Genomic DNA, 15,764 nt, shown 5'->3' on the forward strand with positions numbered 1-15,764 from the left:
ATGGGATGGGCCTTACAGAGTAACCCTATAATAGTATATACATTTAATAATATAATAAAATTATGGTTATAACGGTCTCTGGAAACATTCTAACAATGAAACACTCCTATATCTGATTCCATGAGAACAGAACATATTATATGTATATAATTACCCACTGACGTTGGACTTGTGATATATCAAGCATCTTATTAAACGCTTTTAATACAACTGTTTTGGATAATTATAATTAAACCTCCTTCTTGAACTAATCCTATAAGAAGTAAAGGATTATATCACCTTTATGAGTCCACCTATTGCTATATATAGGTTTTATTTGATTGACTACAGACAAGGATTCCACCTATTGCTATATATAGGTTTCATTTGATTGACTATAGACAAAGATTCCACCTATTGCTATATATAGGTTTCATTTTAATGACTATAGACAAGGATTCCACCTATTGCTATATATAGGTTTCATTTGATTGACTATAGACAAGGATTCCACCTATTGCTATATATTAAGGTTTCATTTGATTGACTATATAGACAAGGATTCCACCTATTGCTATATATAGGTTTCATTTGATTGACTATAGACAAGGATTCCACCTATTGCTATATATAGGTTTCATTTGATTGACTATAGACAAGGATTCCACCTATTGCTATATATAGGTTTCATTTGATTGACTATAGACAAGGATTCCACCTATTGCTATATACATGTATATAAGGTTTCATTTGATTGACTATAGTCTACCTAGTTGTCTACCTGATTCACTAGTTACAGGTTAATCACTTTACATTTTTTGTATGTAACTCTACCTATTGCTAGGTTTTGTTTCTTCAATAGTCAGTTTTCTGTAGACAATTCCTGGATAATCTGTAATGTGACATTATATGTAATTAAGTACAGATTTTGAATTTGACTAGTTTTGAATTTACTCAATGTATCCGTCAAATTAACAATATGTAGCTATAGGTCCAACATATTGTACAGGTATCACTTTTGAGAACTTTTAAACTAATTCTACAAACAGTCTGTAATGTATTGTACAGGTGTAATAGGAAGGTGAATAATGATAGCCTCCACACTCTTATAGGCTCAAATAAATAACATCTCACTATTCTACCAGTCAAAGATAGCAATTTACACTACATTATATACTATCCTGGTCACGGCACCAAATCTAGCCATCCCACACTATGGCTGGAACCTCAACCTCTTGTTCTCTAAGTGTATGTCCTACTGCTAGATTTACGGGACTTCCCATTAGAGAGAGCTGGTCAAGTGGCCATTAGTCTCCACATAAACACTAACACTCGGCAGTTCTGAATTGACATACTCTTTACCTTTACAATCTGTAAGCCCAAGGTATTGTCATCTGGATTACTCCTCTCGTTGAAAACAAACCGCACTGTTTTTTCCCAGTCAATTCGAAGTTCTTTGATATGATTTTCTGCCAAACTGATCCACACCTAAAAATGACAACATAAATCAAAACATTAATTTCCATTTAATCTATATTCCTCACAAAATTGTATCTTTACTCTTCACTTACCGATATGTTATGTTCTATAAGCTTTCAGGGTAAAATATCAAAATATTTGTAGCTAATTGATAAAATTTACCTATATTTGGAAACTTATGTAAACTCATTAACAAACTTTCAGTGAATATTTCTCAAGAAAAAAAAACATTCAACAAGTAAACTGGGTATTGCTTAATCAATAAATGTCCCCTAACGATCCCTATCAATAATAATAAAAGTGACCTTGACCTTACTCCAAAATCCCTAAAACTTGAACTTGTCCAAAATAATATCTCCTATTTGATTGTTTTTAAGTTCAAATCAAAATCACTCCAGGAATGAAGCCACATCCAGTATATATAGCGCTGACAAACTCTGGCAGACATCAATAAACTACTTTATGTGATTCCGTCCTTACCCAGTAGGATCTATACATGATCAGCAAATGTGTTAATTCGAGAAAAAAAACAGGAGATATGCCGGGGAAGACAGAACATTTAATCAGGGAAAAACAATATATGGATACGGATTACAAATTTATACCATAAAACCTTTTAGTTTGAATGCTAAAACTCTTCAGTCATGAAATGCGGCGGATAATTGGTTATAAAAATATCCTGTTATTTTTATAATTGTCCTGGATCAAATGTTTTTGTCATGATCAATATTTTTACATTCGTATAGTCCAGACTAGTTTGTGATACTCCTGTAGCCCAGACTAGTTTGTGATATCCGTGTAGTCCAGACTAGTTTGTGATATCCGTGTAGTACAGACTAGTTTGTGATACTCCTGTAGTCCAGACTAGTTTGTGATATTCCTGTAGTACAGACTAGTTTGTGATATTCGTGTAGTCCAGATCAGTTTGTGATATTCCTGTGGCCCAGACTAGTTTGTGATATTCGTGTAGTCCAGACTAGTTTGTGATATTCCTGTAGTCCAGACTAGTTTGTGATATTCGTGTAGTACAGACTAGTTTGTGACATTCGTGTAGCCCAGACTAGTTTGTGATATTCCTGTAGTCCAGACTAGTTTGTGATATCCGTGTAGTCCAGACTAGTTTGTGATATTCCTGTAGTCCAGACTAGTTTGTGATATTCCTGTAGTCCAGACTAGTTTGTGATATCCGTGTAGTCCAGACTAGTTTGTGATATTCCTGTAGTCCAGACTAGTTTGTGATATTCCTGTAGTCCAGACCAGTTTGTGATATTCGTGTAGTCCAGACTAGTTTGTGATATTCCTGTAGTCCAGACTAGTTTGTGATATTCCTGTAGTCCAGACCAGTTTGTGATATTCCTGTAGTCCAGACTAGTTTGTGATATTCCTGTAGTCCAGACCAGTTTGTGATATTCGTGTAGTCCAGACCAGTTTGTGATATTCCTGTAGTCCAGACCAGTTTGTGATATTCCTGTAGCCCAGACTAGTTTGTGATATTCCTGTAGTCCAGACCAGTTTGTGATATTCCTGTAGCCCAGACTAGTTTGTGATATTCGTGTAGTCCAGACTAGTTTGTGATATTCGTGTAGTCCAGACTAGTTTGTGATATTCGTGTAGTCCAGACTAGTTTGTGATATTCGTGTGGACCAGACTAGTTTGTGATATCCGTGTAGTCCAGACTAGTTTGTGATATTCGTGTAGTCCAGACTAGTTTGTGATATTCGTGTAGTCCAGACTAGTTTGTGATATTCGTGTAGACCAGACTAGTTTGTGATATTCGTGTAGTCCAGACTAGTTTGTGATATTCGTGTAGTACAGACTAGTTTGTGATATCCGTGTAGTCCAGACTAGTTTGTGATATTCGTGTAGTCCAGACTAGTTTGTGATATTCGTGTAGTCCAGACTAGTTTGTGATATTCGTGTAGTCCAGACTAGTTTGTGATATTCGTGTAGTACAGACTAGTTTGTGATATTCGTGTAGTCCAGACTAGTTTGTGATATTCCTTTAGTCCAGACTAGTTTGTGATATTCGTGTGGTCCAGATCAGTTTGTGATATTCGTGTGGTCCAGATCAGTTTGTGATATTCGTGTAGTCCAGATCAGTTTGTGATATCCGTGTGGTCCAGATCAGTTTGTGATATCCGTGTGGTCCAGATCAGTTTGTGATATTCGTGTAGTCCAGACTAGTTTGTGATATTCGTGTAGTCCAGACTAGTTTGTGATATTCGTGTAGTCCAGACCAGTTTGTGATATTCCTGTAGTCCAGACTAGTTTGTGATATTCGTGTAGTCCAGACCAGTTTGTGATATTCCTGTAGTACAGACTAGTTTGTGATATTCGTGTAGCCCAGACTAGTTTGTGATATTCCTGTAGTCCAGACTAGTTTGTGATATTCCTGTAGTCCAGACTAGTTTGTGATATTCCTGTAGTCCACCAGTTTGTGATATTCCTGTAGTCCAGACTAGTTTGTGATATTCGTGTAGTCCAGATCAGTTTGTGATATCCGTGTGGTCCAGATCAGTTTGTGATATTCGTGTAGTCCAGATCAGTTTGTGATATCCGTGTGGTCCAGATCAGTTTGTGATATCCGTGTGGTCCAGATCAGTTTGTGATATTCGTGTAGTCCAGACTAGTTTGTGATATTCGTGTAGTCCAGACTAGTTTGTGATATTCGTGTAGTACAGACTAGTTTGTGATATTCGTGTAGTACAGACTAGTTTGTGATATTCGTGTAGTACAGACTAGTTTGTGATATTCCTGTAGTCCAGACTAGTTTGTGATATTCGTGTAGTCCAGACTAGTTTGTGATATTCCTGTAGTCCAGACTAGTTTGTGATATTCGTGTAGTCCAGACTAGTTTGTGATATTCCTGTAGTACAGACCAGTTTGTGATATCCGTGTAGTCCAGACTAGTTTGTGATATCCGTGTAGTCCAGACTAGTTTGTGATATTCCTGTAGTCCACCAGTTTGTGATATTCCTGTAGTCCAGACTAGTTTGTGATATTCGTGTAGACCAGACTAGTTTGTGATATTCGTGTGGCCCAGACCAGTTTGTGATATTCGTGTAGTACAGACTAGTTTGTGATATTCGTGTAGTCCAGACCAGTTTGTGATATTCGTGTAGTACAGACTAGTTTGTGATATTCGTGTAGTACAGACTAGTTTGTGATATTCGTGTAGTACAGACTAGTTTGTGATATTCGTGTAGTCCAGACCAGTTTGTGATATTCCTGTAGTCCAGACTAGTTTGTGATATTCGTGTAGTACAGACTAGTTTGTGATATTCGTGTAGTCCAGACCAGTTTGTGATATTCCTGTAGTCCAGACCAGTTTGTGATATTCGTGTAGTCCAGACTAGTTTGTGATATTCGTGTAGTCCAGACTAGTTTGTGATATTCGTGTAGTACAGACCAGTTTGTGATATCCGTGTAGTCCAGACTAGTTTGTGATATCCGTGTAGTCCAGACCAGTTTGTGATATTCGTGTAGCCCAGACTAGTTTGTGATATTCGTGTAGTCCAGACCAGTTTGTGATATTCCTGTAGTCCAGACCAGTTTGTGATATTCGTGTAGTCCAGACTAGTTTGTGATATTCGTGTAGTCCAGACTAGTTTGTGATATTCGTGTAGTCCAGACCAGTTTGTGATATTCCTGTAGTCCAGACCAGTTTGTGATATTCGTGTAGCCCAGACTAGTTTGTGATATTCGTGTAGTCCAGACTAGTTTGTGATATTCGTGTAGTACAGACCAGTTTGTGATATCCGTGTAGTCCAGACTAGTTTGTGATATCCGTGTAGTCCAGACCAGTTTGTGATATTCCTGTAGTCCAGACTAGTTTGTGATATTCGTGTAGACCAGACTAGTTTGTGATATTCCTGTAGTACAGACTAGTTTGTGATATTCCTGTAGTCCAGACTAGTTTGTGATATCCCTGTAGTCCAGACTAGTTTGTGATATTCCTGTAGTCCAGACTAGTTTGTGATATTCGTGTAGTCCAGACTAGTTTGTGATATTCCTGTAGTCCAGACCAGTTTGTGATATTCCTGTAGTCCAGACTAGTTTGTGATATTCGTGTAGTCCAGACTAGTTTGTGATATCCCTGTAGTCCAGACTAGTTTGTGATATTCCTGTAGTCCAGACTAGTTTGTGATATTCGTGTAGTACAGACCAGTTTGTGATATTCGTGTAGTCCAGACTAGTTTGTGATATTCGTGTAGTCCAGACTAGTTTGTGATATTCCTGTAGTCCAGACCAGTTTGTGATATTCCTGTAGTCCAGACTAGTTTGTGATATTCGTGTAGTCCAGACTAGTTTGTGATATTCGTGTAGTCCAGACTAGTTTGTGATATTCCTGTAGCCCAGACTAGTTTGTGATATTCGTGTAGTCCAGATCAGTTTGTGATATTCGTGTAGTCCAGATCAGTTTGTGATATTCGTGTAGTACAGACCAGTTTGTGATATCCGTGTAGTCCAGACTAGTTTGTGATATTCGTGTAGTCCAGATCAGTTTGTGATATTCGTGTAGTCCAGACCAGTTTGTGATATTCGTGTAGCCCAGACTAGTTTGTGATATTCGTGTAGTCCAGACTAGTTTGTGATATTCCTGTAGTCCAGACTAGTTTGTGATATTCCTGTGGCCCAGACTAGTTTGTGATATTCGTGTAGTACAGACTAGTTTGTGATATTCGTGTAGTCCAGACCAGTTTGTGATATTCCTGTAGTCCAGACTAGTTTGTGATATTCGTGTAGTACAGACTAGTTTGTGATATTCGTGTAGTCCAGACCAGTTTGTGATATTCCTGTAGTCCAGACCAGTTTGTGATATTCGTGTAGTCCAGACCAGTTTGTGATATTCCTGTAGACCAGACTAGTTTGTGATATTCGTGTAGTCCAGACTAGTTTGTGATATTCGTGTAGTACAGACTAGTTTGTGATATTCCTGTAGTACAGACTAGTTTGTGATATTCCTGTGGTCCAGACTAGTTTGTGATATTCGTGTAGTACAGACTAGTTTGTGATATTCGTGTAGTCCAGACTAGTTTGTGATATTCCTGTAGTACAGACTAGTTTGTGATATCCGTGTAGTCCAGACTAGTTTGTGATATTCGTGTAGTACAGACTAGTTTGTGATATTCGTGTAGTCCAGACTAGTTTGTGATATTCCTGTAGACCAGACCAGTTTGTGATATTCCTGTAGACCAGACTAGTTTGTGATATTCGTGTAGTCCAGACTAGTTTGTGATATTCGTGTAGTACAGACTAGTTTGTGATATTCGTGTAGCCCAGACTAGTTTGTGATATTCGTGTAGTCCAGACTAGTTTGTGATATCCGTGTGGTCCAGACCAGTTTGTGATATCCGTGTGGCCCAGACTAGTTTGTGATATTCATGTAGTACAGACTAGTTTGTGATATTCATGTAGTCCAGACTAGTTTGTGATATTCGTGTAGTCCAGACCAGTTTGTGATATTCCTGTAGTCCAGACTAGTTTGTGATATTCCTGTAGTACAGACTAGTTTGTGATATTCGTGTGGACCAGACTAGTTTGTGATATTCCTGTAGTCCAGACTAGTTTGTGATATCCGTGTGGCCCAGACTAGTTTGTGATATTCGTGTAGTCCAGACTAGTTTGTGATATTCATGTAGTCCAGACTAGTTTGTGATATTCGTGTAGTCCAGACCAGTTTGTGATATTCCTGTAGTCCAGACTAGTTTGTGATATTCGTGTAGTACAGACCAGTTTGTGATATTCCTGTAGTACAGACTAGTTTGTGATATTCGTGTAGTACAGACTAGTTTGTGATATTCGTGTAGTCCAGACTAGTTTGTGATATTCGTGTAGTCCAGACTAGTTTGTGATATTCGTGTGGCCCAGACTAGTTTGTGATATTCGTGTAGTCCAGACCAGTTTGTGATATTCCTGTAGTCCAGACTAGTTTGTGATATTCGTGTAGTCCAGACTAGTTTGTGATATTCCTGTGGCCCAGACTAGTTTGTGATATTCGTGTAGTCCAGATCAGTTTGTGATATTTGTGTGGTCCAGACTAGTTTGTGATATTCCTGTGGCCCAGACTAGTTTGTGATATTCGTGTAGTCCAGATCAGTTTGTGATATCCGTGTGGCCTAGACTAGTTTGTGGTATCCGTGTAGTCCAGACTAGTTTGTGATATTCGTGTAGCCCAGACTAGTTTGTGATATTCCTGTGGCCTAGACTAGTTTGTGGTATCCGTGTAGTCCAGACTAGTTTGTGATATTCCTGTGGCCCAGACTAGTTTGTGATATTCGTGTAGTACAGACTAGTTTGTGATATTCGTGTAGTCCAGACTAGTTTGTGATATTCCTGTGGCCCAGACTAGTTTGTGATATTCGTGTAGTACAGACTAGTTTGTGATATTCGTGTAGTCCAGACTAGTTTGTGATATTCCTGTAGTCCAGACTAGTTTGTGATATTCGTGTAGTACAGACCAGTTTGTGATATTCCTGTAGACCAGACTAGTTTGTGATATTCGTGTAGTCCAGACTAGTTTGTGATATTCGTGTGGACCAGACTAGTTTGTGATATTCGTGTGGCCCAGACTAGTTTGTGATATTCGTGTAGTCCAGACTAGTTTGTGATATTCGTGTGGACCAGACTAGTTTGTGATATTCGTGTGGCCCAGACTAGTTTGTGATATTCGTGTAGTCCAGACCAGTTTGTGATATTCCTGTAGTCCAGACTAGTTTGTGATATTCGTGTAGACCAGACTAGTTTGTGATATTCGTGTGGCCCAGACCAGTTTGTGATATTCGTGTAGTTCAGACTAGTTTGTGATATCCGTGTGGCCCAGACTAGTTTGTGATATTCCTGTGGCCTAGACTAGTTTGTGGTATCCGTGTAGTCCAGACCAGTTTGTGATATTCGTGTAGCCCAGACTAGTTTGTGATATTCCTGTAGTCCAGACTAGTTTGTGATATTCCTGTAGCCCAGACCAGTTTGTGATATTCGTGTAGTCCAGACCAGTTTGTGATATTCCTGTAGCCCAGACGAGTTTGTGATATCAGTGTAGTATAGACTAGTTTGTGATATTCCTGTAGCCCAGACTAGTTTGTGATGGTAGTGTAATTAAACCACGAAGCTAGTGGGAGTAAATGATTGCCTGGCTTTGTAATAATTCTCCCTGGGTGACAATGCCACTCAGGTACACTCTGATATCTAGCTTCCGGCTCTCCTCTGGAATCCCAACAATACAATGTCTGCGTGGGTGTATATGATTGGAATTACAAAAAAAATTCTAATGATTTTATGTTTCGAGAACTTTTATTTTTAGATGGTTTCTATAAATGACAGCCACTGCATTATATAGGAAACCATTAATTTGTGCTCTGTCCATTGTAGGTTAACTATATACACGTGTGTAGCTCTGTCCATTAGAGGTTAACCATATACACGTGTGTAGCTCTGTCCATTAGAGGTTAACTATATACACGTGTGTATAGCTCTGTCCATTAGAGGTTAACTATATACACACGTGTGTAGCTCTGTCCATTAGAGGTTAACTATATACACGTGTGTAGCCTTGTCCATTAGAGGTTAACCATATACACGTGTGTGTGTAGCTCTGTCCATTAGTGGTTAACCATATACACGTGTGTAGCTCTGTCCATTAGAGGTTAACTATATACATGTGTGTAGCTCTGTCCATTAGAGGTTAACTATATACATGTGTGTGGCTCTGTCCATAAGAGGTTAACCATATACACGTGTGTAGCTCTGTCCATTAGAGGTTAACTATATACACGTGTGTAGCTCTGTCCATTAGAGGTTAACTATATACACGTGTGTAGCTCTGTCCATTAGAGGTTAACTATATACACGTGTGTAGCCTTGTCCATTAGAGGTTAACCATATACACGTGTGTGTGTGTAGCTCTGTCCATTAGAGGTTAACCATATACACGTGTGTAGCTTTGTCCATTAGAGGTTAACTATATACACGTGTGTATAGCTCTGTCCATTAGAGGTTAACCATATACATGTGTGTAGCTCTGTCCATTAGAGGTTAACCATATACACATGTTTAGCTCTGTCCATTAGAGGTTAACTATATACACGTGTGTGGCTCTGTCCATTAGAGGTTAACCATATACATGTGTGTAGCTCTGTCCATTAGAGGTTAACCATATACATGTGTGTAGCTCTGTCCATTAGAGGTTAACTATATACATGTGTGTAGCTCTGTCCATTAGAGGTTATAACCATATACACGTGTGTAGCTCTGTCCATTAGAGGTTAACCATATACACGTGTGTAGCTCTGTCCATTAGAGGTTAACCATATACACGTGTTTAGCTCTGTCCATTAGAGGTTAACCATATACACATGTGTGTAGCTCTGTCCATTAGAGGTTAACCATATACACACGTGTGTGGCTCTGTCCATTAGAGGTTAACCATATACACGTGTGTAGCTCTGTCCATTAGAGGTTAACTATATACATGTGTGTAGCTCTGTCCATTAGAGGTTAACCATATACATGTGTGTAGCTCTGTCCATTGTAGGTTTACCGTATACACGTGTGTAGCTCTGTCCATTGTAGGTTTACCACATACACGTGTGTAGCTCTGTCCATTGTAGGTTTACCATATACACGTGTGTAGCTCTGTCCATTAGAGGTTAACCATATACACGTGTGTAGCTCTGTCCATTAGAGGTTAACCATATACACGTGTGTAGCCTTGTCCATTAGAGGTTAACTATATACACGTGTGTAGCTCTGTCCATTAGAGGTTAACCACATACACGTGTGTAGCTCTGCCTATTAGAGGTTAACCATATACACGTGTGTAGCTCTGTCTATTAGAGGTTAACCATATACACGTGTGTGTGTAGCTCTGTCCATTGTAGGTTAACCATATACACACATATGTAGCTCTGTCCATTAAAGGTTAACCATACACATATGTAGCTCTGTCTATTAGAGGTTAACTATATACATGTGTGTAGCTCTGTCCATTAGAGGTTATAACCATACACGTGTGTAGCTCTGTCCATTAGAGGTTAACTATATACACGTGTGTAGCTCTGTCCATTAGAGGTTAACCATATACATGTGTGTAGCTCTGTCCATTAGAGGATAACCATATACACGTGTGTAGCCTTGTCCATTAGAGGTTAACCATATACACGTGTGTGTGTGTAGCTCTGTCCATTAGAGGTTAACCATATACACATGTGTAGCTCTGTCCATTAGAGCTTAACTATATACACGTTTGTAGCTCGAGCTGTCCATTAGAGGTTAACCATATACACGTGTGTGTGTGTAGCTCTGTCCATTAGAGGTTAACCATATACACATGTGTAGCTCTGTCCATTAGAGGTTAACTATATACACGTGTGTAGCTCGAGCTGTCCATTAGAGGTTAACCATATACACGTGTGTGTGTGTAGCTCTGTCCATTAGAGGTTAACCATATACACATGTGTAGCTCTGTCCATTAGAGGTTAACTATATACACGTGTGTAGCTCGAGCTGTCCATTAGAGGTTAACCATATACATGTGTGTGTGTAGCTCTGTCCATTAGAGGTTAACCATATACACATGTGTAGCTCTGTCCATTAGAGGTTAACCATATACACACGTGTGTGGCTCTGTCCATTAGAGGTTAACCATATACACGTGTGTGGCTCTGTCCATTAGAGGTTAACCATATACACATGTGTAGCTCTGTCCATTAGAGGTTAACCATATACACATGTGTGGCTCTGTCCATTAGAGGTTAACCATATACATGTGTGTAACTCTGTCAATTAGAGGTTAACCATATACATGTGTGTAGCTGTCCATTAGAGGTTAACCATATACATGTGTGTAGCTCTGTCTATTAGAGGTTAACCATATACATGTGTGTAGCTCTGGCCATTGTATGTTAACCATACACACACGTGTGTGGCTCTGTCCATTAGAGGTTAACCATATACACATGTGTAGCTCTGTCCATTAAAGGTTAACCATATACACGTGTGTAGCTCTGTCCAATAGAGGTTAACCATATACACGTGTGTAGCTCTGTCCATTAAAGGTTAACCATATACACGTGTGTAGCTCTGTCCATTAGAGGTTAACCCTATACACATGTGTGTGTAGCTCTATCCATTAGAGGTTAACCATATACACGTGTGTAGCTGATACATCCCATTGTCATACACCAGCATACAGGCACACCTATAATTATTGGACTACCATCTCAGACATAAATATTTCTAGGAAATGAATTATTTTTTTTTAAGCTGAAGACAGTATATAACAAGAAGCCTCTTACAAGTCTCATTAATACGTACAGTTTACAAATATTTGCTTTTTGAGATGTTATTTGTTGGATTCAGATCCCATACAGTTCAGTTGATAAAGGTGGATTTTTCCCCATTTTCCTCTCCTGTAATTTTGCTATATTAGACGAACAGTTCTTGTTTGCCAAAAGAAGGATGCCATAGAATACAGATTACTAAATATATATAAATGTTAGAAAGCATGCATGATTATGGTCATTAACCTGACATTTTACAAAACTTGTCAATGGTTCTTAATTGTTTCGTCATCTTGAAGGTAAGCCGAGCTTGTAGACAGCAAAAGTTATCATACCTACAGATGTAGGACCTGCAGGAATTTGTTCACGAAGTGAAACAAAGTAATGGAAAATTAGAATTGTAACATCAATAAATTTTTTGATGAGGGAACTGATTTGATGTGGTATATACAATAATAGAGAGAGAAGCCTCATTGTAACACCTTGACACTAGTCTCTAAATTTTATTACACAATTTCTAAGTCTACAGGAAAAAAAGGAGAAATAATCGGTTTTCTTTGGTCCCACAGGATAATCATTCAACAATAATGAAAACTTACAGGAACCTATCTTGGGTTTGCTATGTAGGGCTTCTGAACAATGACCATTGTTGATAAAAATATTGTGTTGGCAAACCAATCTGATAAACAATGACCATGTACAAAGCTGTCTTCAAATATGGCAGAGATGTCAGCCACCTAAAATACAGCAGTTTACATTGTGTCTACATATCCCTCCAGCTGTGGGCTGATTTTACATATTTTCGAGGGATAGGTATGAGAGAGAAGACAGAACAGCAAGAAAGGTTGTCCAATTATCCAGCATCAGGTATCACCTAATCTCTTTAAGAAATCAATTCTTGAAGATATAACATAAATTATGCATGACCCTTAAATTGCTGCCACACAAACCAGGTCTCAAAGGAAACTAGAAGTCTGCCTATAACTACTACCTGTCTATAACTATTACCTGTCTATATATATCAACCGTCTATAACTACAACCTGTCTATAACTATCACCTGTCTATAACTATCACCTGTCTATAACTATCACCTGTCTATAACTACCACCTGTCTATAACTGCCACCTGTCTATAACTATCACCTGTCTATAACTACCACCTGTATACAACTACCACCTGTCTATATCTACCACCTGTCTATAACTACCACCTGTATACAACTACCACCTGTCTATAACTACCACCTGTCTATAACTACCACCTGTATACAACTATCACCTGTCTATAACTACCACCTGTCTATATCTACAACCTGTCTATAACTACCACCTGTATACAACTATCACCTGTCTGTAACTGCCACCTGTCTATAACTATCACCTGTCTATAACTACCACCTGTATATAACTATCACCTGTCTATAACTACCACCTGTCTATAACTACCACCTGTATACAACTATCACCTGTCTGTAACTGCCACCTGTCTATAACTATCACCTGTCTATAACTACCACCTGTCTATAACTACCACCTGTATACAACTACCACCTGTCTATATCTACCACCTGTGTATAACTACCACCTGTGTATAACTACCACCTGTCTATATCTACCACCTGTCTATAACTACCACCTGTCTATATCTACCACATGTGTATAACTACCACCTGTCTATATCTACCACCTGTGTATAACTACCACCTGTCTATATCTACCACCTGTCTATAACTACCACCTGTCTATAACTACCACCCGTCTATAACTATCACCTAACTATAACTATCACCTGTCTATAACTACCACCTGTCTATAACTACCACCTGTCAATAACTACCACCTAGTCTATAACTATTACCAGTCTATAACTATTACCAGTCTATAACTATCACCTGTCTATAACTATAGCCTGTCTATAACTATCACCTGTCTATAACTACTACCTGTCTATGATAATCTGTCTACATTCTATAACTACAGAGTAAAACATTCTTACTACAAAACACAGTGAAATACTGTTAATTAAGAAATAACATTTCCATCCCCCGACAGTTCAATAATAATATATAACATGTAAAACAGGATAATGACCTTTCTGCGGAATCCGTCTGGTATTCCCAGCGGTAACCGAGAAACAGCTTGCATAGCATCTTTCCATTGGTCGAAGGCACTGTCACCAAGAGGAGGCTCCAGACTGAATCGTAGCCTCGTATCAATTCCTGAAAAGTAGGAAAATTTGTCAGTTTGAGCTGCATTTAAGTTTTGTCAAAATTATTACAGCTGATATATCAAACTAAGTATTACAGCTGATATAGATCAAACTTATTACAGTTTATATATCAAACTTATTACAGGTGATATATAAAACTTATTACAGCTGATATATAAAACTTAATACAGCTGATATATCAAACTTACTACAGCTGATATATAAAACTTATTACAGTTGATATATAAAACTTATTATAGCTGATATATAAAACTTATTACAGCTAATATATAAAACTTATTACAGCTGATATATCAAACTTATTGTAGCTGATATATAAATCTTACTACAGCTGATATATAAAACTTATTACAGCTGATATATAAAACTTACTACAGCTGATATATCAAACTTATTACAGCTGATATATCAAACTTACTACAGCTGATATATCAAACTTACTACAGCTGATATATCAAACTTACTACAGCTGATATATAAAACTTACTACAGCTGATATATCAAACTTATTACAGCTGATATATCAAACGTATTACAGCTGATTACAGCTGATATATAAAACTTACTACAGCTGATATATAAAACTTATTACAGCTGATATATAAAACTTATTACAGCTGATACTGTATATCAAACTTACTACAGCTGATATATAAAACTTATTACAGCTGATATATAAAACTTATTACAGCTGATATATAAAACTTATTACAGCTGATATATAAAACTAATTACACCTGATATATAAAACTTATTATAGCTGATATATAAAACTAATTACAGCTGATATATAAAACTTACTACAGTTAGCTAGGTCATATATAAGTCAACCAGTGATGCGAGATTCCTTAATTTGGGCTGTTACAGTAGACATTTTTAAAACAATAAAACCAGTGCTGAAGTCCAATTTCCACACAATGCACACTCAACATGTCTTTGTATTATAATCAGAGTTATCACCCTTGTATCTATCAATAACGGATATTGAGTCAACATTTGAAGCTTAAAATTACACTATAGAAACATGTCAGTTACAGTTCTTGGAATTCTGGTATAGAAATCCAAGAATCTGATTTGATATTGTGCTGTATTTGGAATGATTCCATTAGATGTAAATCAGTGTATGGTGGAATTGGAAGTTAAGATGCCTTGTATAGGCAGACAGTGGATCATTATCTCGCTGCACTATGCAGATAGGCCTCATTAGAGACTGAAATTCAGAAAAGGCATTCTAAGAAATATAAAGACTGTCTTCCTACCCAATTATCAAACTGCATGTTGAACAGTAATGATATAGCAGACTCATCCTTTTTATGTTGATAGTTCACCTGAGACTTACTTTACACAGCCAGGAATGAGTAAATATGTTTAAGAGACATATTATATATAGGCCCCCAATCTCACATTGATGGCACTGCCATGGAGCTAAATGCAGAATTTAGCATAAGACCAAAACATTTTAAAATTCAAATAAATCATTTAGACTTAAAGTTTTGCTTAGCTAATCACCCATATGGCATCACTTTAATGCCATTATCTCTGATTGCATAACTCGGACAAAACTTAGTCAATTTTACAGATTTAAAATTGCTTCATGATCGTGACGTGTTACCATCATTATAACCGAAATCATGCATATATAGTTGTTTTGTACAGTTTCTAACTCCCCACTCCACAACATATCGCAGAGCTGCAGGGCATGTTACACAACATATCGCAGAGCTGCAGGGCATGTTACACAACATATCGCAGAGCTGCAGGGCATGTTACACAACATGAACAGACATTGCCAGAA

General features: G+C 37.8%; 1 protein-coding gene across 3 annotated transcripts in view; it reads right to left on the reverse strand.

The window, feature by feature from the left end:
* LOC117331449 (TBC1 domain family member 30-like) overlaps positions 1–15,764 on the reverse strand; it is an 84,143-nt gene that overhangs the window by 36,028 nt on the left and 32,351 nt on the right. For all 3 annotated transcript variants that reach the window (XR_004533551.1, XM_033890167.1, XM_033890168.1), the window contains 2 exons: positions 13,831–13,958; positions 1,342–1,467 (listed from right to left, as the gene is read on the reverse strand). Coding sequence is in view for 2 of the 3 variants with exons in the window: in XM_033890167.1 (XP_033746058.1) it covers positions 1,342–1,467; positions 13,831–13,958 (254 nt within the window). In the remaining variant the exon portion in view is untranslated. The remainder of the gene's footprint in view (positions 1–1,341; positions 1,468–13,830; positions 13,959–15,764) is intronic.

Source organism: Pecten maximus, chromosome 7 (genome assembly GCF_902652985.1).
Source record: "Pecten maximus chromosome 7, xPecMax1.1, whole genome shotgun sequence".
Taxonomy (NCBI): domain Eukaryota; kingdom Metazoa; phylum Mollusca; class Bivalvia; order Pectinida; family Pectinidae; genus Pecten; species Pecten maximus.